This window comes from Bactrocera oleae, chromosome 5 (genome assembly GCF_042242935.1).
Source record: "Bactrocera oleae isolate idBacOlea1 chromosome 5, idBacOlea1, whole genome shotgun sequence".
Classification (NCBI taxonomy): Eukaryota; Metazoa; Arthropoda; class Insecta; order Diptera; family Tephritidae; genus Bactrocera; species Bactrocera oleae.
The window spans coordinates 13703264-13727442 of NC_091539.1; the positions used below are offsets into that span (position 1 = coordinate 13703264).

Sequence of the window (24179 nt, forward strand, 5' to 3'; positions counted from 1 at the left end):
ACAGAAGGACCTCGCAGATGCACAGGGGCTGGTCGTGGACCAAAGCCTGTTAAGCACACGCAAGATTCTGGATATATTAAGTTTGCCACGAAGTTTGTAGTACCCAGAAAGTATTGTCGCTCTATATGGCGCTGAAGTATGGTGGTAAGCACTCGAAATAAAATCTTACCGATGTGGTCAATTTATCCTGTTTATGCACTCATTGATGCTCGGCTTTTTTTACAATATCAGAAGATGCATTTTAATCGTTTTAGAAAACACCACACACAGAACCCTAAAAAAATGCTCGAGCAGTTGGCAAAGACCCCAACATTGAGTCAAGACCACATGGCATTACTTTACCCAAATTTTCTCAGGACATGGCTGTATTAAAGCATATTTGAAACGACTAAATCACGAGAGTGATGACATATGCGACATTTGCGGAGGCTATACAATTGAAAATGTAAAGCATACGTCGTTCCACTGTCCGCAATACGAGCAAGAACGGCAATACTTAAAGACTACATATGGTATAGAAACAACCCCTAAAAACTTACTAGACGAAATAATTGATTCCAATGATAAGTGGAATGTGGTGTGTAAAACAGCCGCCAAAATCAGGAAAACCTAAACAGCCCGAGAACAGCAACAGAGAAGAGAAATCTAAAAATAAATGAATCACTAGGACAAGTAGCAAACAAACGCATACCGAAATGAGTAGACATTGCACGGGTGGGTTTACAGACAAACAGAGATAGTGTGATAGTGGTGCAACTTGTCACAGAATGCAGAATCTTGACGTAATGCTTGAAAGTGGTACCGGGGATATTAGTACATGACTGTAGCAGGTTTAGTTCGGCTTAAAACTTCACGCTGACATGAAGTATAGGCTTTCGGTACATCCTCCTCGAAAAAAAGCAGGAGGACAGATGGAGACCCTACAAAGTATATATATAAATGATAACTTATCGGAACCGATATAGCTGCAATACAAATTGATCAATCAATATCAAGTCCTTGTAAGGAAATCTTGTTTATTTGATAAATTATCAGCACGAACTTTGGCATAAAATATTGGTAAAGCTACACCCTACAAATAATTTGGTCAGATCGGGTCACTATATCTCAGCCATACAAACTGACCGATCAAATTTATACTATTAAAACGTTTTCATATAGCCATTCCAGGGTGCCTTTCCTTGCCAGCTCGTCAACTTTCAGTTACCTGCCATTCCACAGTGGCCTGACACCCTTACTAGTCTGATCGCAAAGTGACTAGATGCCATTGAGAACGAAGTTAAGCATTCTTTAATATCTTAATGTGGAAGCCTTAGTTTGAAAAACGCTACAGTAGTCAGGTCACAATCTGATAAAAGAGTTAAACTATTGTATAATTGTTGTTGTGTGTATTCCAACTAGGCTATGTGAAATTCAACAATTTCCTTTACAACACTGATATTTAATTAATTGAGACACTTATAACGAGCAATTAATTAAAATGTTTTTCAACATTACGGACAGGAATAGAATTGTGAACTGCAAGCCCTTTTTATTCGCCAGTTCTCTGCTCATTATGTTTCAATTCGACTTTTTCATTAAAATAATGGCCAGTGGTGCTAAAAAGTTATCCATTTCAAGTCAATGCTCAAGAGCATATGGTTAAAAGAATAAATTGATTATGCCAGTGATTCAAATACAATCTGATTGGCGGTTTCTCAAGGTTCTCATTTTTGCGATGGTCTCAGTTCTTTTGTCGCTTTCATATTCAAAGCTTTAGTATTCTATTAAAAGAGCTTTGCATATATTGTACATAAAACGAATATGTACACTCAAAGTAAGTTGTCGTTACACTGTGCGACAAACTTTATCAGCCTGATAACGAAAATTATTGGACCAAAAATGCGAGCAAACTAATAAAATAGTGTTTATATTTGATTTATGACAGAAAAAAAGATTAAAACTGTACATTTAGTTCAACTTGTGTGTGTGAAATGTGTTTTCAGACATGAATTGCCCTCATGACGGTAAATTTTAGTATCTACTTGTAGTACTTTGATCCTAGACGTATTGGAACATTTAAAACTTCTCTATCTTTCGACGGCGTGTGCCAGTGAAGTTTATAGTTCGCATTGAAACCCAGAACTATTTATAAAAATACATACATACCTATAACGACTCTTATGTACATAAGTACATACATAGGTATATGTTAAAGTACTTACATATGTTAGCTCGTTTTCACACAATTTCAGAGAAACTACATAACGGTTGTTTGTATTTATTAATATTTATTATAAATTCGTGATTTAATAGAGCATTCCTTATCAATATGTGACTTTATATTATTGTTCAAAAGGAATTTTTGCAATCACGTTTTAGTAACTTGCATAATCGTGCCTATTAAATATAATAGCATGTCTCATCTATGGGATAGGTCATCAGCTGTCGTTTAAAATAAACAAACTAATCATGATTTGGCTTAATTTAATTTATAGTATAACCTAGTACTCTCATAAATATTTTTAATATAATTATATAGTAATCTAAGTTCAAACCCCACCTGATAAATAAACACACTTTGAATGAGTTATACATATACTTAAGTTATGAAATCAAAAAGTTTTTGGCTCTTTGCAAAATTACAGAAATAGTTTTTTAATAATATGAGGCGAGACCATAACAAAATTATATTTAAGGTGTCAGCAATTTATCCGAGTTCCTTTCACCATTTGTGTCATACTTCTTTAAGTTATTCAAAAAAGTGACTACAACTTAGAGGCAATCATACATTCAATTCAGATGTAGCAAAATCTAAAATGGGTTGCCCTAACCTATAGCCAGATATACAAATATTTTTCATTCTTATCAGGCAGGCGGGAAAAGTCGTATTGTTTTGAATCGAAGTAAAACGTGCAATTTTAAAAGTTTCAATACTACTGTTGTAGTGTGTTGCCCTCAAAATAGGCGTAAGACTCGGCGTTTGTGTCTTCCTTGTCAACAAATTTCTTCCCAACAATCATTATTGTTAGGCCTGCGAACGTTAAAACTCGCTGTCTTCCAGATCCAGAGAACAATGTGACCCAATTCATATTGTGACATTGTTTAAATCGTTTTGAGACACGGGACACGTGGTTGGTAGTAAGAGGTAGTAATAGGCATTTTTCCGTATTTTAAATAATTTAGATTATAGATCACTTTCACATCTCTTTTATGATTTATATATGAAGTTATAAAATCCACTTTATATGTGAAAAATACATTTTCTATTCTATTTTCTTTTCTTTCTATTTTTATAACCTTCCAATCGATTTTTACATTCTCCGTTTGAGTTGAGTTAATGGTCTCGTTAAGAGATTTCTCAAAAGTTGTTATCCCCTGTCGAGGTTACTATGTTGTAAGTACTAAGTTTTGTTTTGATATATGTCTTAAGACTAGCTTTGTCCATTGAAAAGTCAAATGAACTCACTAAAACTCGAGACAGGCTTTAGGTGAGGTGTGCTACGATTTTGACTATTTGTTACCCAAGCTATGAAAGTCGATTTCGTCAGACTTTATCCATAGCTATTTAGTTAAAATGACAACAATGTTACATGCTGCAGTTTATATTGTTTGTAGATGAGATTTCCCGCAAAAGTAGTTCGAGGTACACCATAGTAAGAATATTTAACTCTTCTACAAAATTATAAAAAAAGGAAAGAGAGATAAAGTGTCTAATTTGATGATTCCCCGTTTTTATTTTATTTGTTTACACACATTTGAGTGGAATCTCTTTATCTTATGTTTTTGTTATTACATTTTGGATACAAATTTGCTCCAAAGCAGAGCATTACTATTCAAGCATCTGAACTGCTATCTTCGCAAATACTCCCTGGGAACATAACGGATCGGTAAAGTTCGAACCAAACCTCCAAATAAAGACTGCTATAAAAAGAGACTTGAAGAGTACGTTTTAAAGGGTTAGTAAAGAAAAATTTGCTATAGAAAGGGGGGCTTAACTGAATAGCAAAGACCATTAACTTGACAAAAAGTTTGTGTAGTTTAATCACATTAACTAAGTAGGTCAATTGACAGGCCTATTTTATGATCTCATTCGCTACTAATAAACTGGATGTTACGCGTTGTCTCGCTTATTACACCGAGATTTATTGAGGTGGAAATCCAACAACTCAGGAATCATTTAATTGTAGCGCTCTACATTTATGATAGAAGGGAAATGATGCATGCACCGCGACCTATGGTCTATTCTGCCCTCACTATTTATGATAACGGTGGCCTTAGCTTACGTCTTAAACAAGAAAATGTTATATTCGGTTACATTAAAGCTATAATAGCCTTCACAAGTAAAAGTATTCCATATAAGGAATTGATTTTGATCGATCAGTTTTTATGCCAGCCATATGCTATAGTGGTCAGATCTCAACGATTTCCTCAGATATTGTAGCATTGATTTCGACAATAATCCATGCCAAATTTCTTGAAGATCTCTTATCGAATGAATACGCTTTCCATACAAGCACTCGTTCAGTTCGTATGGCATTTACTTGTATATGCTATAGTAGTCTGATATCGGCGATTCTGACAAATGAGCAACTTTTTAGGGAGAAAAAGACTTGGGCAAAATTTTAGATATCTCTAAAAGTGATAGACTAATTCCGGATATTAACTTTTTCTAGGTTCAATGGCGTCTGGAGAATATTTAAAAATTTATTTCAACTCTAAAATGTTTGACAGCTGTCACTTCAGAAAATTAAATATCTGTATGTATGTATTTTAAAAATATTAATATTTACTATTAAAATATCAGATTCACGTAGAACTTTATCGCTATATATGATGAAACTATAAATAATATACAAATATGTATAATATTAAGGATGCGTACACACATATACATATGTACATATAAATATGGCTTAATAATGTTTATAATTAGCACCTAGACATAACAAAAAAAATCGATACGTGAGGAGTGGAGTAATTCAAGAGCTGAGTTTTCTATGTAGAAAGCCCCTAATGATAGCCAAAAACTTAACAAAGTTATCAATGAGGAGTATAAATTTTATTCATGAGTACTCACGTATAACATATGTATGTATTGTATTGTATATGGAAACACATAAATGCACGAAATATTTTTTCGGTATTTCAAATTCACAGTTCACAAAATCATTTGCGCTATCAGTTTAATTATACACCAAGTTTCTAAAGTTCAATATTGAATTACGTGTGCATAATTAATATATTTGTATATACACATGTACATATGTAGGTATGTACATATGTATATAATTTTTTTGAAGTTTGGATTCGTTCATATTTCGCAAATATGCAGATTTCAGATAATTTAATTCCTGACGACTAGTCACTCAGACAAATTTCAAAAAAAAATACAACAACAAAAGCTGATTAGAATTTGGGCTCTTTTTTGGCTACACCGACATTTTGACCTTCATAAGCGACGTTAAAAGACAAATGGTGGATTCTTTATTCCACTGTGTACCAATAATATTGAAGGGTATTCGAGCTTGCTCTTCGCACCGTAAGAAATGCCGGCTAATGAGCTATGAGTTTTGTAGAACTAGCTAGTGCGCGAGGTACATAGTCACGTAGTGGAATTTAAGCAGCGCGCTTTCAATCAATATTTCACATGGTGCGGTTATCAGGTTGCTTAGCGCTTATCTATTCAGCTATAATTGCCTAAGTAGTCGTGTTCTTTCATTCAACCTGTGATCCGAAAAACGTTCTAATATTTCTGGAGAACAATGAGATTCAGAAAACACTGGAGTCGTCTAGTTTAACTATATGTTATGCTAATGCAGATCATAATATCAGGCAGGCGGAGGCCACTAGAATTTAATTCATATGTTTTGAGGTAAGTCCTTATATATCTTATATGGCTATGCAACATGGATAACGCGCTAGTCCACAATCGACCCAAAACAATGTCGAATGGATAATCCTGAGCAATGTTCAGAGACATTCAATTGTAATAAACCCGAACTTTTGGGACGATATATGATAATAGATGAAGCATGTCTCCATCATTGCACTTCGAATCGACAGTCATTCGAGTAAACTGCATGCGATTAACCGAATTAAAATTGTGAAAAGATGAACATAAAGTTATGGCGTTTACATTTACATATATATTTCCATTTATTTCTTGTATTATATTTATTGTAAATCTAGAATTTATACGAAAAGTGCAGGATTTTTCAAATTTTTAATCCCTTTCAAATGTCTTACCTATAATTTGTCTAGATCATGGCACCTCGTGAAAATAACGCATTCATGCTGCAAATATATCATAATAACTCCCACAATTATACTTCCCTGATCTAACATATGAGCCATAATTGGCTTATTATGATTAATCAAAGTTATTTATCTGAGAAAAATCAAAATTGTTATTGAAATAAGTTGACCAAGTAGGGGGAAGGCATCAAACGTGATTTATCTGTTATGTTACATGAGCCTTGAAGAGGTTGGCGAAGACGAACTTATCCCTGACTGACAGATGTGTGGCTGAAGCTTCAAAAACTGATCTTCAAGGAATTAAATTAAAATATCCAATTTGCTTATAGCCGCATATAAATTGTGTGTTACTACGGCCAATATCATGACTGAAAACATAAAATTAACTTTGAATTTTGTAATGAAATGAAACAATATACCTATTTTGTTCCTATTTAACGCCGAGATAACTATAGATGAACTAAAAATAATATTGAAGATATAACTTCAACTAGCATTAAAACTACGGTATCATCTTCAAAAGTTCTGTTGTTGTTACAATATTATAACCGTAGGACACTGTAACAGATAACTTTCAGAAATGCTGTCTAGTTAATTAAAGTAGTTATTCGGAATTAAATACGAGTCCGTTCGAGTTATGTACACCCGACTTTCCCAGGAACGGTAGGAACTTTAAAAGTACTCGTCGTCTTCGTAGTCGACCCATAGTCCGATAAATATTGTAGCCTAGCTTGTAGAGGACAGTTTTTCAAGTGCTTTCTGGAGCTTTCAACTCACAAAAAATCGAAATAACACACCCTGTTTTAGTAGGCGCTGGAAACTTTGAATGTCTATGTTAACTACAAATTGCTAAATTTTTACTAATTACAGTAAACATTACTATTTTCCCGATACAACAAATAGTAAGTATAGTATAATGGCAACTTAAAACTGTACATGCATAAGTAATAAGTATTTTTATTTAAAATGCTATGCACTTAAAGTGTTCGCACAATCGGCACTTATCGCTGGGCGCAGTAATTGATCGCTGTCAGTCATTTAATCGTGTTTATAAATACAAACTTCAATGAACTTTGAAACACTTTCGTATGATTCTGAGCTCAAGCGCAAAACACCCGACCGCACACAAAACAACTCGTGCATACATAAGAACGAAGTGCCAGCCATCGATAAGTACACTTGAAATGCAACCCACTCGCCTTCTTATATATATACTTGTATATATATATATTTAATAAATAGATATGTATATATAATATGTGCACATACATACCTAGAAAATTCTATGAATATGTACGAGTATGTATGCATCTATATGTGTATATTATAAAAATTGCTCAGCATTAAATACATATACATATGTATATATATTATTGTATATACATATATACTATCAGCCCGCATATAATATTTATTCAGATAAAAAGCTGTTGTTGTAATTTTACATTAAAATATATGGGTCCAATTCCACTAATGACGAATTTGTTATAGGGGCGTAGCTTCGCTTTCATTATTTTTGTCGTAAAACTATTAAATCTTATCGAATCTGTACGGAAGTTCGCCGACTAATGAACTTAATTACGTAGGTTGCCTTTTATATTTCGGGATTTGAGAAGCCTATTGTTGCAATCTGGTAACTCAACTTATTCTTAAAGTTTGACATTTTTGTGGTATACATACTCAGAACGTTTTGACATACTTACGTGCGCTATTTGTGTTGTTTACAGTAACTTAAAATTTTCATCTAAGCCAAAAAAATGAAATCAAATTGGGCGATTATTTTTTACAACTTTTAACATGGATTAACTCAGCAACAGTGCATCGATGAACTTAATTCAATTTTTGATGATGAAGCTACATCAAGGACCAATGTTAATCGATAGTATGGTGAATTTAATCGAGCTCGTAGATCACTAAAAGACGAACTATTGAAACTAATATTGCAAGCTTGTCATGGTGAGATGGAGACAAGAATAGGCATTAGTGGGACCAGCATACATTCAATATTGCACTAACGTTTTACAAATCTGAATCCAGCAAAAATTGTTCGCCCCCAAAGAACTTGTAAACAAATGGTTGCCTGTATTTTTGGAAAAACTGGACACGTCGCAACCAAACCACTAGAACAATGTAGAACAGTAAATTCTGGGTGGTACCCATTTGTCTCCAGTTGTTTTTCAAAAAATAAGGGATTTCTTCACCACGGCAATGCGAGCTTTCACACTTCGACTGAAACAATTAGATTTTCGAGCACTCAAAACATCCATTTGATGAATCGTTCGCCGTACTTGACTTGGGACCTAATGACTTCTTTTTATTTCCGTACGTAAAAAATAAACTAAAAGGTTAATCTTTTTTGACACCTGAAGAGGAGGTTGATGCGTTCAGACCACATATTTGGAGATGCCTAAATCAGAGTGGCAAAAGTGCTTCGAAAATTGATTCAAACGATTCATGATTAATGGAGAATATTTTGAAAAACAATAAAGTGATTTTTGATGATAAACATTTTTTGTTGCACTCTAACTCCAAAATATAAAAGGAAGTCTACGTATATTTCCTTTGAAATTGAACTAATACAAACAAATTATAAAAGCTAAACTAAAGTAGATATCCCGATTATCAAAATAATAAAATAATCAAAACAAAAAAAACATATATTCTTTCTCGAATTTTCCAAAACCTAATATTTATATATAAAGTTTATATATAATCCTATGTTGACTTTATAGTAGAAGATAATTTTTTTTCGAGAAAAATTTAGTCCCTGAAGAACCAACATCAAGAGTACTAAATATACCAAAATGTCAGGACCGATTTTCTAAATAAAACCAAATTTAAGGATATTTAACCTCGAGAAAAATGAAGAACAATCAATCAAAAGTACTCAAAACACTACAATTTTATAAAGATATCTCGTCAAATGAAAAAGTTTTCCATACAAGCGTTTGCTTTCGCTCGTTCAGTTTTTATGGTAGCTACATACATGCTATAGTGGTCCGATATTGGCGGTTCCGAGCTTCTTAGGAAAAAATGGATGTGAGCCCAATGTTAGTTAGATATCTCAAAAACTGAGAGACTAGTTCGCGTATATATAGATAGACGGACATGTCTAAATCAACTCATCTCCTCATGATGATCATTTATATATTTGTAAATATATAATATTTTGTAGGCTCTTCGACTCCAACGCTTCTTTTGTCGGTGTGTTACAAAATTCGTGGCAAACTTAATATACCCTGTTCAGAGGGTAAGAAAGGAAAATTATAGACTAAACTTCGGACAAAATGAAGAACTGTTAGAAACACGCTAAAAATTCCGATTCTTCTTTATGAGGTTAAGAAAGTAAAATTTATGATCACAGTACAGCATTTTAAATCTGATAATCACATTAAACTTTTAAAAGACCGGCAGGTGAGATTTCTACGATGTTTTTACATCCTATGAAGTAAAAGCCTTTGTGCAGCGCAAAATACACTCGAATATTTATCATTGCCTACAGAAAGTGGCCGTTATTAAAAACCCATCAGGGTTGCCACATTTATATATAACTTATTAAGTATTGATTTAAATATTTAGATAAATAAAAAATAACAAAAACTCTTTGCCTTGGATAAATACGGAAAAAGTAGTAAAGTTCGTAACCAATCGATCTATGGATCTATTTTTCATAAATTCTACTACAGTCGTTGATGAGCTATAAAGTTCAAGAAACTTTGAACTTATAGTTGGCAAAAGCTCGGCACTCTTACATAGAACAGAATGAGATTGCACAGCAATATAGTCGGGGTTTTTGCTGCAACAAGGATATGCTTCTGAAAAATATATAATGAAATAACTTATGGAGGTACTCAACTTTATTAGCATCAAAACTGCAGTTTCATTAACTTCAAAAGAGAAATAAATTATTAAGCTCATGTGATTCGAAAATAAAAAAGTTGAAATAGGCTGAGTCCCATTATAATAAATTCTGAAATATTATTCTAGTGTCCGGGACGTTTACTAAAATGTTTTTGGGTTTAGGTTTGTAAGGAAAGTAGGCGTTAAATATATCGACAAGGACATTAAATCGACAAAACTTCGGATTCACTTTTATTAGTATACGTTAGTGCACTTTTCAGTATTTTTTAATAGTTGTGATGGTGGTATATAATGAGTACAGTAAGAATATATGGTATATATATTTCCAAGTAGTCGGAAAATACAAATACTCTAACTATGAATTCGGTGTTTCTAAATATCCTGACTTCAGCGACATCTTCTGAACTGTTTGTTATTCTAAGTCCAGATGAGCTGAGTAAGGAATAATCACCAACAATTTCTTGATATACATATGTTATTCTCCTGATTTTACTCCATGCTTCTAGAAAAAAAACCGATTATCAGCTATGTCTATATAAGTACATAAGAATATTAGTACATAGTTCATTAGCAAAATTTTCGTTGATCATTTGGAAATTACAGAAATTTGTGCAATAAATGAAGTGATAGCAAATAATTTTTACCGATTAGACTTTGAGATAATCGGATAACCTTCGCAATGTTATCAAGTTATAATGCTGTTTAAGGGTCTCGATTATTAATCTTTGTAATGTTTACTTATATTTACGTTATTGCAATAACCACATAAGTACGTAAGTTTCTACAAATGTAGTTATACAAATTAATAAATAATAAATGCCGGTAATGTTATCTTGGAGTGGTGCAAAGTGCAAATGCTTTACAAATCCATAAAAAGGCTTACAATGATAATAGATTGTATATATAAGTAGACATAAGTAAAATGCAAATAAGCGCATGCGAAGATAATAAGAAAACTGCGAAAGAAATTACATGTTGAAAAATGGAGAGTTTCAAGGCATTGCAACGACTAAAACAAGGGACTGCACTATCAGTGCTGCCGCTTCGCACTTGCAATTGGAGGAAGTCTTATCGAAAGCGAGCGAGCATATAAATAAACTCACGCACTCAAGCGTTTATGTCTAGCATATGAGACGCTTACTTGAAAGAACCTTTGCCCACATCTTGTAATGCAGTTTAAATATTTAATTAAATAAATTTCAGTTTACTTTAGTGTTATCTAACAGGCGGCCTACAATTTATCGACAGGAACTTTCTGTACAAAGGGTGGTTCATTTAGTGCTTTTTATATGAATAATGTAAGCCTTTCCGGTTCAAATTTTCGAATACGAAAACTCGTACGAGCTTTTTGATAAGTCAATGCATTTTGAGGAGTGATTCCGTTGTATTGCCGGAAAGAAAAGACATGCACTTAGAACTATCTTTAATTTCAAGAGGAATCGATTTTCCTAATATAAATTTCGGTTATTCATTTAGCAGCCATTTGAGTGTCGTGAATTGCCAACTGCAAGGCATCAGATAGAGCCGGGAAAATATTTAAAACTCGTAGTCGGAAGGGCAAAGACCAGATCTGTTTCAAGAGATTCTCACTTCAGACAATAGAACCCATGCAACTATGGACAATCGTCTCAGTGACGTCAGCCATGCAAAAAGAAATTATAGTGTGAAACCGTTTTTTATGGACTCTATTATTATTGCAATCTTTCTGCGAATATCATGCAATGTATTTAATTAGATATAAAGAGTTAGAAACGAAGTTAAAACTTGTCGACGGAAATAAAAACAAGAAAAAACGGAGATTGTACCGCTGCTTTGGACATACTTACATGCCAAAAATAGTTCGTCAAATACAAAAGTTTTCTGATCGTTCAGTTTGTATAGCAATTAATGCTATAGTGATCCGATATCAAGGGTTCCGACAAATGAGCAACTTCTTTAGGAGGATAGGACGTGTGCGAAATTTCAGATCGATATCTCAAAAACTGAAGGAATAACCCGCGTATATACAGACAGACGGACATAGCTAAATCGAATAATTTCATCGCACTAATAATTTAGATATGTATATATTTTGTAGAGTAACTGACGTTTCATTCTGAGTGTTACAAGCATCGGGGAAAACTTAATACCTGTTCATGGTATAAAAATGAGTTGTAAATAACGGTTTATATTGTTTAAGAAACAAATATTTTGTGTATACATTCACACGTACTTTCTACATTTATATAGTAAAATAAAAAATACTTTAGTGAAACTATGCTGAAAGAAATTCAAAATTTTCCCAAAAAGTTTCGAAGCAGACTAGACTCCGTTATAAGGGCCTTACAGTTGGAAACAAAAGCATTTCAATTTTTAATCTTAATGGCTTATGCAGCAGCATACACTGAGGTATATAATAGTATTTACATACATTAATATTTATAATACAATATAATTAACATTATCGGCGCTTTCATATTAACTACAAACCCATATACATGAGACCTACATACAAGTATTGTAGGTATATATGTACTCATATTTATAGTTAATGTTGATAAAAGAATGAGCGCTTATCAGGCAGTTCCGACAGCGATTTTTATACGCTTGCCACATGTTGCTACAGAGTATAATAGTTTTGTTCACCTAACGGTTGTTTGTATCACGTAAAACTAATCGAGATAGATATGGGTTATACATATATACATAAATAAATTATCAGGATGAAGAGACGAGTTGAAATCCGAGTGAGTGTCTGTCTGTCCGTCCATTTGTGCAAGCGATAACTTGAATACAAATTAAGATATATTAATGAAACTTGGTATACGTATTCCTTCTACGACCACATTAATCGAAAACCTATAAATTGCCATAACCAAGCCGCAAATTAAGGTACAAAACGGTATTTTAATACAGCGAATTGCATCAATGAGGGGCGCCTATGGTTTGAATTTTTTTTTAAATGGGTGTGGCCCCGCCTCCTTATAGGTTTAATGTATTTACATATCTCCCAAACTAATCACCCAAATTTGCAGAGGGCATATAATTTCGGTACCTCTTGCGACAGCATGAAAATAGGTTAAATTGGATGATAACCACGCCTACTCCCCATATAACGGTTATGTTAAAAACTACTTAAGCTGCGATAACTCAATGAGACAAAAGGGCTTTATAGGAGCAGGTGTCAAAATTTCATAATTTGCGTGTCACCGCCCATAATATTTCCACCAAATTTGGTAAATTATATTATTTTTCCATTCCCATGTTACAGTGCGAAAATGGGCGAAATCGGACATCAACCACGCTTACTTCCTAGATTTTGTGAAATTTTCAATGGAATATTTAAAACTCGGTCATTGACAGCACAACTTCTGTCAGGTTGACGATCGGTTCATCAGTTCGTGAAAAATCTTGACAACCGACTTTGAGAACACAGGGAAAAACGCATGTAAAATTTTAAGTGAATAAATAGCTAGCCTCTATCGCGCAACTTTTCAAAGCTGTACAATATTCTTGAGATGGAATAGAATTAAATAAAACAATACATTTTTTTTTTGTTTTTTAAAGCCGTGAAACCCATGTAACCCCTTAAGGTATGCCATCTTAGGTCTAAAAATAGTCGAAATCGGACCATAATTACCATATTCAAGCACCCAGATACCGCAGATGTGGACATTAAGCCCTAAAGCTAACTTTTTGCGGAAAATATCAATCAATATGTGATATATATAATGGAAATTCGAGGAAAATGCTTTTTTGCTAATAAGATACCCTTCTGTCAAAAATGGGTTGAATCGGATCAATACTTCCCTTAGCCCTCATATACATAATATAGAGTTTTGAACTTCCAGTTGACTTTATACCACATATATCAGCCAATGTGCTAATGTGTTTTAATGAAATTGAGACAGCGTGTTTTTCTAATAATAGTGTATCTTTGTGCCTAAAATGAATAAAATCGGGGAAAAAATTAGCTAGCCCCCATATAACTAATTCACGATTTTAAATCATACGGCTGACCTTAATCCATAATGTATATGGTATATGTTTATATTTATATATATATGGTATATGTTTATATTTATATATTTATAAAATTGCTTGAAAATAAGTTCTCAAGTATACCTAAGCAATGTCATAATTTAATGCAATCAGCTCTTGTACTTCCATGCCCCCAACGATTTTAGTATAATTTTCGCTGACGGGTAGTAAAATATAATAATAAAACTAATGAATCTATGACCTTCAAAATAAGTTACTACCAAATTTGATTGTAATCCATTCAACATTTCGTCGAACAATGAAGTTGAACCTTTTCGCTACATTTCTTAATATAAAGTTTTGCCAACACCTAAAGCAAGTTGCAAGAGTATGAAATATTCAGTTACACACGAACTTAGCACTTTCTTACTTGTTTTACATTTTTTTTATTACTTATTCGTATCAAAGTTACTCGCTCGATTGCGGCCATAATTTTGTTGAAATTATCGTCTGATGCCTGGTATTTTCACAGCGAATCAGAACTAATATTAAGTAAATAAAAATATAGATATTGAGCGGACTTTGTACCGTAAAGTTAAGGGTTGATTGTGCTTGATTTCTTGAGAATAAACTACTGCTATCGACTATGTATGTATGTATGTATTATATTTAAAATGTATTTATAAAATAAAATGTGCATGAAGACACTACAATTTGTATTTAAAGGGTTTTTTTTGTTACTCGTATAACTTTTGCTTCATATAAAGTTGAAAACTAATGAAATCCTATGTTTTATTGAGTTTTAGCAATTGAAAATAATTCTGACTGGTTCCAACAGGTCGGTTAAAACTGCTTAATCAATGTAGACCATTGACTTGGAAAATAACCTCAAAAAGAACTATCTGACGGACCTATTTCGTAATAAAAATCGCTCAGGTTGTTACAGTGTCAATCAAGAAGAGTGATCTCTACCAAAATTTCATTGTTTAAAAAAAAACACTATGTGGAACACTTTTATAGTATAACAAGCTAGCTTCTCGGAAAAATTAGAGGTTTTCGAGACTAGTCTAATGATTAGTCCGGCTTTAGCGACGTGTATTGTTTAAACTTTAGGTAGTTCTATAATATCTTATTTATACATTTAACCTATAAAGCAATAAATAAACTACATACCTCTGAAACCATCAAGCTAAGATATTTCAATAAAGTTTCTTTACAATTTCATAAGGGGTTAGGGTTAGTTAGAATTATCAAAAAAAAAAAATGCATTTTCTTAAAGTATAATATATTAGAAACTTTCAGTGAAAATTTGCAGTATATCCAACAAATTCTTTTCGAGTTATTCGAAAATCAGCGAGGGTTTCTCGGGCGCTCTCGAATGTTCGTATAAGGCTTTTCAAAAACTGTGTTTTTTAAATTAATGGCCACTGTAGCTCGAAAACTGCTCAGTAGATTTCGTTGAAATTTACATAGCTTTTTGTAAACATGAAAAACTAGACACTATTTTTTTTCTCTATTGATTTAAAATAAATGATGGTCTCCCCAAGGAGCTTCTCTTGGAACTGGATCAACACAAACATCCATTACTTTTAAAACAATAATTTTTTTTAACTCTGCAAAGCTAAGTCGAAACCTTATTTAATGATGCTTTTATTTGTTCATGTCTCTAACTATACCATAAATCAGAATATTTGTAATTATTTTCGTCATGCGATCTTAATAGTGTCAATAAAAAAGTTGCTGTTTCTCATTACGTCCGGTCTTGCAGTTTTGTGCTCGCAGTTCATATCAGTGTCCACAAACCAATCTGGTTCTCACACAGGTTTCTCAAATTCTTAATTTACAATATAAATCCGGTCATAACTTTTTTTTTTTAACAACATAAGAACGTAATATAAGAATTTATACTAAGTAGCTAAAATTAATCATATGAAAGCAACACAGTCATCTTCACATCATTTTTCTCCAAAAAAGTTTTTTAAATTATATTATAGAATATACTCTTTCGATTTTTCTTTTCAAATAACCACTCCCTTTTGATGGATTTTCTCTCAAATATTACGCTCTTACGTTCTTCCACTCTTAAATATATTTGTTTTCCTACTAAATTCGTCATGAAATGGTTGTATGGCTCGCAAATAATACAAAAACACACCGTGGACTTTGATCTTCCTACGTGTAGCTTAGTATATTCGTCCAATAAAGCGAATACCTTTACACATATAGCGAGACTTAAAAGTAAAAACACAATATGACATACCGACACACAGCATATAATGAAATAAGCAAGCAAAAGATACAAAAATAACGTACAAATATACTTACTAATTCGCATGACTATAAAAACTTACATATTGTTATTTATTTCGAATCATACATACATAGTATGCCGGCCAAAACACCCTTTTAGGAATTTTATTGGTGACTTTTTTGATGAAATGATATGTATATCCCTACCAGTCATCAAGGACATTTATAAATGCCTGACAACAATTTGACCTAATCAGTAAAAGACCCGGAGTGGTTGGCATTCTTCGAAGCGGCCTTAAGGAACGCTGTCTTCTAAAATTCAAATTCAAATTTGTTGCACGCAATTATCTCGACCTTAATATGTCTCAGTGGCAAAGTGGACTACAGCCACGCCTACTTTTCGCCATAAATGGGTAAAGTCGGATTAATGCTTCCCCTCGCCTCCAAATACCACATACTAAGATTTTCAAACATCCGGTTGACTTTATACTTCATATATATTTGTCAATTGGTGTTATCTTAATGAAATACAGAGAGCATCGTTTTCTGGTAAGGATATATCGTAATGCCAACATTGAATCGAATCGCATCAATACTCGTACTACCTGTCGCCCCATATAAGTAATATAAGAATTTCAAACTTTTGATTGGTTTTATATCGTATATATCGATCAATATGTAAGATATCTTAGCAAAATTAAACGAAAATATAGTATTGGATATACTATAGTTTAATGTTCAAAATGTGTGAAATCGGTCCGCGAATTATACCAGCACGATGTACTGTAATAAAGATTTTCGTTACTTTAAGATAAAAGTATTTACCCGCCTTTAATCTTTACAAATTGCGAGAGTATAAAATGTTCGGTTACATCCCAACTTAGGCCTTCCTTACTTGTTGTTACTTATTTCTTTGATTTTTATTATTTTTCTATTGGATCGAAATAAATTTTTGAAATAGGTATGAAGTTCCTTCTGACATACCCTATGTTTGCTTCGCTTCGATATTAATGTGTTAACTGTCAAGCAAAGCGAGTAAAGTTCTTTGTAAACCAGCTATTAATAATAAAAATGGTGACAGCTGTTTGTCAAAGTATAAAAAGATTAGAGTTGCCCAACATCGTAGTTCGCCTAGCTTTGCTTCGCCGCGAAAAATGATTAACATACAACTTTGGATTCGCTTTGTTTCGGACTTTTGCTTTGACACATACATAGTTTCGTTGTATGCTTTTCTATGAATACGTGCACACACAAAACTTTCGAGCGAAGCAAAGCAAAGCCTCGAAAAATCTTAGGCAACAGCCAATACTATCTTTATTGCTATTTATTTACCTTGTACCGCATCATAACATTAAGGTAAGTTAAATATATTGAGAATAAATAATATACACAATTAGCTTTCAAAATTATTTTAGATAACACATGGAAAAGAAATTAATTAAGGCCATTAAGTTGCACCCTTGCCTGTACGACAGAAGCTCACCTTTATTTCGAAATATGGTGTTGAAGGAGCGATCATGGAAGGCAGTGGCGATTTCAACGGGAGCCTCTGGTAAATATTTGTTATTATTTTTTTAATGCAAGTAAAATGTTTAATCTTCTTGTGCATTTCCTTCTTTCAATAGTGGAACAATGCAAGCAGCGCTGGAAGTCGCTACGTGATAGATTTGTGCGGGAGATAGCTTCCCAAAAATCGAAGTCAGGGCAGGAGGTGGAATCAGAGGAAAAGAAAGAGTGGTGTTATCTCAAATTAATGCGGTTTTTAACAAAACATGTTAACCCCAGAAAGTAAGTTACAAATATATTTATAATTCAATTTTAATTTGTTAATGATATTCAATTATTTTTGTAGAACGATATGTAATACGCAATCGTGCAACGATGACCAGCTCAGCTGTAGTAATTCGCCTGCAACAACACAGAGCAATTTTGAGTGGGTAGAATTACATCAAGAAAAAAGTGTGCTAAATGATAGCCAAACTAGCAGAGATACACCAAAACCAAAAGATGCGCCAAAACGTCAACGGCTGGACGAGGAGGCATACGAACGACTTACTCGTTTTTGTGAGACAATTGAGACGTTGTTCTCTACAAAGGAGTCCAAAAATAAGGCGTTTTTAGCTATGTTGGACGAGCTTCTGCAGAAGAAATCGGAGGAAGTGCAGGATCGGTTAAAAATGGAAATCCTAAACCATGTACATAATTCTTAAAATTTCATTTGAAATGTTTATAATACTAGGTATATATATAAATGATCAGCATGAAGCTGAGTCGATTTATCCATTTCCGTCTGTCTGTTCAACAAGCTGCGCATTTGTAGGATAAGAGGTCATACAAACTGAAATATTCAAAATCATGTCCTTGTATAGAAAACATTCTTATTTGACAATATATCTTCACCAAATTTGGCATAGATTATTGTCTATAGCAACAATACAATCTCCGAAGAAAGTTCAAGTTCATGTGAAGGATATTATAGCTTCGGTGCAACCGAAGTTAACGGGGTCTTGTTAAATTTAATTTTCATTCTATAATTTTTGATTTAAGCGATTTATAAATACGTAAATATTTTTAAATTGATTCGTTTGAATAATGATTATTTTTAAACAGTAATTTAATATATGAAATATTACTACAATATATGTACATAGGTATGTATGTACATGAATTACAAAAATAACTCCACACCCATTACCGACTTTAAAGTCGCCCGAAAAAATACATTATAATAGTTTTTGTTTTGTCTGACGATTGATTGTAACGTCTAAAACTGTTCGAGAAAGATATATGTAATCGGTATTCCCTGACACCATAAGAGTATTGGTAGTATAGGTATGCCTGATTTTGGCGCTCGAAATTTTTTTATTATTTAGTATCTACAAGACATATATAAGTTAGATAAGGTATATTAGTTATTATTTATTTTATATATAAGAAAAAAGTGTTTGAAAATTCAAGACAATAAAATTTAAAATAAAAATGTGTGGACTAAAATTGTCTGTTTCATTAGATAGCTTAAAATGTATATATATACATGTTCAAATTTATAAATATGTTGAAATATATACATACATACAAATGTACATATATACACATAACAATGATTAAGCATGTTTATGTAATTGTATTATTCCATTGATCATCACTTGATTGAAGAATAGACGTTAGTAGAACTAAAATTTCGTGTTTTTAAGTTATATAAATGGATCTGATTTTTGTCTTAAAACATGTTCAGAAACATCAAAGCACAACCAGTTTCCACCTTTATTGAAATATTCACTCATATACGCATGTATGTACATATATGAGTGCATATGTATATATGTAAGCTTGGTAGAAATTAAGAAGATAACTTTGCAGTTTATAATTTTTTCGAAGGTAAACAAGTTCTACGTGCCTATGTGTGTATGATGTGGTCAATCTACGTTCTCAGACTTCACGACTTAGCGTAAACAAAATATTCGCAAAGTTATAGCGAAGCTTTGCAGTTGTCTAGTCGGTAAACCTACTACTTTTAACTGAAAATTTTTATAAAAAGGAATACTATTGAAAATGGTTACAACAAGTGAAGCACCACCATTGGCAACATTTAATGCCCTAAATCCTAGTGCAGTCATGAATGAGAAGTTCGCAAGAAACTATTTAACGCTAGATAATCCAGTGTTTTGCTGCTTTCTTTTCTGGGCCAGTGTGATGGTGATCAAAATGCTGCTAATGTCATTGTTGACAGCACTGCAACGATTCCGCAATAAGGTATGCAGGTTGCAAATTGTTTGCTGACTGGAGGAAGTGTTGTTGTTGTTGTGGACATAACTCTTGTTTTGGTTTTGGCCATTTATACTAAAAAATTAAATTTACGTTTGAAAAAATCGACCGAACTTTGCACAGATTTAAACCGGTCGGGTTAATTATATAAATTGTTAAGTCGCAAAACGCTAAGAATATTAAAATAATAAGAGCGTGTTCAACAGCATATTAGTTAGGCGGCAATGAATCCATGAAATCAGAACTTATTTAAAACATCACTCTAGAAGTTATCCTTAGCATTTTGCAAGCACCTTGAATTATACATCTGCTCATGCTTATGTACAAGTATATACATACATGCATACATCAAAATTTATCATAAAAATTCATTCATTACAATATCCGTAATCATTCATATCTATATAATTTTTACAGATTCTGGATTTATTTCCTCATAGCTGTCTGAGGAAGGTAAAATCATTCATATAAATTCGCCTGTAAATAAATGTAACTCATTTGGCTGGTTATGTATGTATGTATGCACAACATGCATACATGGATTGGAAATCATACCTCAAAATTCAGGCTTAATTGGCAATAGTATTGAAAATCATCTTTTGCAGACAAACATTTATCTAGCTTCACTTAAATCTATTTTTAGGTATTCCCAAATCAAGAAGACTTGTTTTTCAAGGATATTGAAGTGCAATATAATGATCCACATGTGGAGCGTGTGCGTCGGTAAGTTATATTACTATTTCGTGCCTCTCATCTCATATTTACAACTTGCCTTACGTTCTTTGACAGTGCACACCGCAATGACATGGAGAATATTCTACCATACTTCACGATGGCTCTGCTGTATATTTGCACAAACCCGAATCCAACAGTTGCCTGCATACTCTTCCGTGTTGTGACCATTGCGCGCATATTGCACACATTAGTGTATGCGTTCTATCCAGTACCTCAACCATCGCGCATTATTGCCTTTGGTGTAGCATTTGCGATCACAATTTACATGGCCTGTGCTGTGGCATTGGATATGTTGGCATATATCTAATAAATTATGTATTTTCTTTTATTTTTTGGTTGAATTTTTTTTTACAAATAAAAATTCATTTTGCCTTTTACATTATTTAATTAATTCAATTTCAAATTCTCATAATGGCAATTTCCTTACATTATTTATACAGATTACGCAATAAGACTAGTAACAAATAAAAAGTGTTTTAGCAGCGTTAAACGCATCAACTCGACTAAACTTTTGCCGAGAACCCCATGAGAATCATGCAGACTGCCAAAAAAAAAAAATTAAGTAAGATGTTGTATTTGAACAAGTCGTAAACTTGGCTGTTTCGTTTATATATTGAATCCCTGCGCTCGCATACATTGTCTATGCGCCTCAATCAAATCAGTGCAGTTCTCCTCACCTCGTTCAACAATGCTAGAAAATTAATAAAGGCAATGTTAAATAACGTTCATGACGATAAAATATTTAACTAACCATGCATCGCGAACTTTCTTGGTTTCTGGACAAGCACAGCATGCCTTGCACTTAGGTTTCTCAGCCGGTTGCGCTGTTGTTCCAATGACATTTGTAGCAGCTGCTTGCGCTACTTCTTTGACTGGTGCGTTTCCCATGCTGTTAGTTCTGTAAGATGTATATTTTCATAAAACTTGTCTTGCAATTGCTATGATTTTTAATAGAACCTCTCTTTAAATATTTCACAAGCACTCAAAAAAACTTTCAGAATATTACATTTTTCTGTGAACTGGAACTTTTTTTATTGCAACAATGCAAAGTTTCCTGCAGATGTCGCAAGCTGCTGAACATATTAGGGCAAGACTATACATTCTTTTAACAAAATTGATTATATGCCATCCCAGAATATGTACAGAAATGTAAGTATACAAGTTATATACAGACAATTTTTTGTATTATTATTATTAGGTTATTAGAAGAAAATAACAATTGTGAAACAAGACAATATTTAAAGACGTTTTAACGTTAATTTAATATTTATTTATTTATTTATTACATATTTAATAATGGTTGAAAACGTACTTTGGCGAAACTCACATAATATTAATATAGATAATATCATTTGTTAAAAAATACTGAGCTGATAGTCTTTCCTCGGTAGGCCTGAGCTTTTTATTTTCCATGGCCTCTCATAATTTGTTAATTAATAACTCATATTTTATGCAAAATTTCTCCAAAACCTTTCTGAAATGTAGCAGAAAAAGAAAATTAATGTATAGATGGAGGCATAAACCCAAGATATGCCATGCAGTTTTATCAATCAATCAAAAAATATTTAAAACTTCTACCGTCAAATTACAAATTTGGCGCAAAATTCTAAAATTGTCAGTAAAAAAAACATTTGAAAATAAATATTTAAAAATATAATATACAGCTCATATTTACTTAATGGCCAAACCTACCACCATCAAGGATGCACTACGCATTTGGGAAGAAAAAAATGGCAAAGATCCCATTACAGTGACAGACATTGGTTTACAATTTCAATATCCACCAATTGAAAAAATGGATAGCACACTTAATACGCTCGTTAACTGTAGGAAACTTAGTCTGTCTTCCAATATGATTGAAAAAATAACGGGTATCAATCAACTTAAAAATCTCCGTATTCTTTCATTGGCAAGAAACAATTTGAAAAGTATCAATGGCATTGTAAGTTATTAGTCCAAACTATATTTAACCCAGCACATCTTATATTGTAAGACATTTTCTTTTCATACTGACAGGAGGCACTTGGAGAAACATTGGAAGAGTTATGGGTCAGTTACAATATTATTGAGAAAATTAAACCAATTGAATCCATGAAAGTATTGCGCGTATTTTATGTATCGCATAATCTTATTAAGGATTGGGTAGAGTTCAATCGTATGGCATTGGCGCCAAAACTGGAGGAAATTTCATTTCTTGGCAATATACTCAACGAGAATATGGATGAATTGGTTTTTAAAAATGAAGCCATACGTCGTTTGCCACTATTAAAAAAACTTGATGGTGAACCGGTTATAAGAGGCGATTAATTAACCCAATATAAATATATATATTAATACAAACCTGTAAATGGCAACATTTGGTGTAAAAAAAACTACATTTTGTTACAATACATTTATTTAAGCCAATTCCATGGTTTCCGTATTAGAAATGCTAATTGTAGCAGGAGGTGCATTAACAGTATTATCCTCATTGCTATTTGTGGTGTTTGCGCTTTTCAGACGCTGCAGCATTTTATGCGAAACAAGATCTAGTTTCAAATGTTGAACATTGAGCGCACTACCATCCCAATCCATTAGCGATTTAAATTTTACAGGATCGCAGAGGTTTAGTAGCTCTGTGGTATAGAAAATCATATACATCTTGCACTAATGATTAACAATATTATATATTTAGTTTTGTGAAATTACCCATGCCTCCACTTTGGTACTCATTTCGCTCTCTTTCCAAAGTAATTTTGATAACATCCTCCCGAGCTGCGTGCTGTTTAGAGCGATTCTTGCTAATTGATTGTTTAAGCGCAATTTGTGCGAGTTCTTCATCAAAACGCTTGAGGTACAAAGCTACGAACTCTTCAAATTCCTGTGGTGTTAGTGGCTTTGTCCTGTCCTCATCGATTTTTCCCAAAAACCAATTTAATTTCTCGCCCATTATGTTACTTTTAATTGCATGACCCATTCGCGCTTTGTGTTTGTTATTCTGACGCCGTGCCTTCTTGCTTAAAGCTTTTGTTTTCCGACTATTTGGATGTTTACATTTTTCTAGTTCTTTTCGTAGGTTAGTCTACAAAGATATTATTCTTGTAGATTTATGCATTTTATTATAAACAGTAAAAAATACTTACCATTTTTTCAGTCACACGTGCGGATATATTTATTTTTATTTATGTTTAGAACTGATGTGTCATTTCGTTAACTGTAATAGAAGAATGTTGTTGTGTAGCAGCAAAAACATTCCTGAAGTAATTTTAAAGAATGCTGCCGAGTAATAGATGACTCATGGTAGAAGATTATTTTATTCTATAGAATTTACCAACGTTATTAAACCAGAAGAATTTCATTTATATGCTCTGATTAAACAATCCTAATATCTA

At 32.9% G+C, this 24179-nt stretch overlaps 5 protein-coding genes across 7 annotated transcripts; 3 read left to right on the plus strand and 2 right to left on the minus strand.

Annotated features, from left to right (window-relative positions):
• Nucleotides 1-17419: 17419 nt before the first annotated feature.
• On the plus strand, nt 17420-18591 carry LOC106614249 (uncharacterized). The gene is made up of 4 exons (XM_014229876.3): nt 17420-17664; nt 17724-17860; nt 17934-18096; nt 18161-18591. The coding sequence occupies exons 2-4, from the start codon at nt 17731-17733 to the stop codon at nt 18516-18518; spliced, it is 651 nt and encodes a 216-aa protein (XP_014085351.2). The 5' UTR covers nt 17420-17664; nt 17724-17730; the 3' UTR covers nt 18519-18591.
• A 996-nt stretch (nt 18592-19587) lies between these two features.
• Nucleotides 19588-21185, plus strand: LOC106614225 (microsomal glutathione S-transferase 1). 3 transcript variants are annotated; one of them, XM_070109589.1, is made up of 4 exons: nt 19588-19686; nt 20491-20526; nt 20717-20796; nt 20863-21185. In XM_070109589.1, the coding sequence occupies exons 1-4, from the start codon at nt 19603-19605 to the stop codon at nt 21113-21115; spliced, it is 453 nt and encodes a 150-aa protein (XP_069965690.1). In that variant the 5' UTR covers nt 19588-19602; the 3' UTR covers nt 21116-21185. The 3 variants fall into 3 exon arrangements, with proteins under 3 accessions (XP_069965690.1, XP_069965689.1, XP_014085325.1); XM_070109588.1 differs by lacking the exon at nt 19588-19686 and adding an exon at nt 19752-20061; XM_014229850.3 differs by lacking the exons at nt 19588-19686; nt 20491-20526 and adding an exon at nt 19753-20061.
• Nucleotides 21174-21908, minus strand: Cox17 (Cytochrome c oxidase copper chaperone COX17). Its single transcript, XM_014229852.3, has 3 exons — nt 21766-21908; nt 21560-21706; nt 21174-21499 (listed from the first exon to the last, which is right to left on the minus strand). Exons 2-3 carry the CDS (start codon nt 21694-21696, stop codon nt 21415-21417), a joined length of 222 nt encoding a protein of 73 aa, XP_014085327.1. The 5' UTR covers nt 21697-21706; nt 21766-21908; the 3' UTR covers nt 21174-21414.
• Nucleotides 21909-22362: 454 nt separating this feature from the next.
• Nucleotides 22363-23214, plus strand: LOC106614239 (dynein axonemal light chain 1). The gene is made up of 2 exons (XM_014229865.3): nt 22363-22750; nt 22825-23214. Exons 1-2 carry the CDS (start codon nt 22487-22489, stop codon nt 23113-23115), a joined length of 555 nt encoding a protein of 184 aa, XP_014085340.1. The 5' UTR covers nt 22363-22486; the 3' UTR covers nt 23116-23214.
• LOC106614238 (translation machinery-associated protein 16 homolog) lies at nt 23186-24085 on the minus strand. Its single transcript, XM_014229864.3, has 3 exons — nt 23931-24085; nt 23497-23869; nt 23186-23423 (listed from the first exon to the last, which is right to left on the minus strand). The coding sequence occupies exons 1-3, from the start codon at nt 23931-23933 to the stop codon at nt 23206-23208; spliced, it is 594 nt and encodes a 197-aa protein (XP_014085339.2). The 5' UTR covers nt 23934-24085; the 3' UTR covers nt 23186-23205.
• Between the last annotated feature and the right edge of the window lie 94 nt (nt 24086-24179).

What these genes read in the sequence shown, in the direction of transcription:
- LOC106614249 (XM_014229876.3), top strand. Translation starts at nt 17,731, where the DNA reads ATGGAAAAGAAATTAATTAAGGCCATTAAGTTGCACCCTTGCCTGTAC. An exon ending in GATTTCAACGGGAGCCTCTG is followed by an intron (nt 17,861 to 17,933) that starts GTAAATATTTGT and finishes TTCTTTCAATAG; the next exon opens with TGGAACAATGCAAGCAGCGC. An exon ending in AAACATGTTAACCCCAGAAA is followed by an intron (nt 18,097 to 18,160) that starts GTAAGTTACAAA and finishes TTATTTTTGTAG; the next exon opens with AACGATATGTAATACGCAAT.
- LOC106614225 (XM_070109588.1), top strand. Translation starts at nt 19,861, where the DNA reads ATGGTTACAACAAGTGAAGCACCACCATTGGCAACATTTAATGCCCTA. An exon ending in TGCAACGATTCCGCAATAAG is followed by an intron (nt 20,062 to 20,490) that starts GTATGCAGGTTG and finishes TAATTTTTACAG; the next exon opens with ATTCTGGATTTATTTCCTCA. An exon ending in CTCATAGCTGTCTGAGGAAG is followed by an intron (nt 20,527 to 20,716) that starts GTAAAATCATTC and finishes ATCTATTTTTAG; the next exon opens with GTATTCCCAAATCAAGAAGA.
- Cox17 (XM_014229852.3), bottom strand. Translation starts at nt 21,696, where the DNA reads ATGGGAAACGCACCAGTCAAAGAAGTAGCGCAAGCAGCTGCTACAAAT. An exon ending in AAGAAAGTTCGCGATGCATG is followed by an intron (nt 21,500 to 21,559) that starts GTTAGTTAAATA and finishes TTAATTTTCTAG; the next exon opens with CATTGTTGAACGAGGTGAGG.
- LOC106614239 (XM_014229865.3), top strand. Translation starts at nt 22,487, where the DNA reads ATGGCCAAACCTACCACCATCAAGGATGCACTACGCATTTGGGAAGAA. An exon ending in TGAAAAGTATCAATGGCATT is followed by an intron (nt 22,751 to 22,824) that starts GTAAGTTATTAG and finishes TCATACTGACAG; the next exon opens with GAGGCACTTGGAGAAACATT.
- LOC106614238 (XM_014229864.3), bottom strand. An exon ending in GTACCAAAGTGGAGGCATGG is followed by an intron (nt 23,424 to 23,496) that starts GTAATTTCACAA and finishes TCTATACCACAG; the next exon opens with AGCTACTAAACCTCTGCGAT.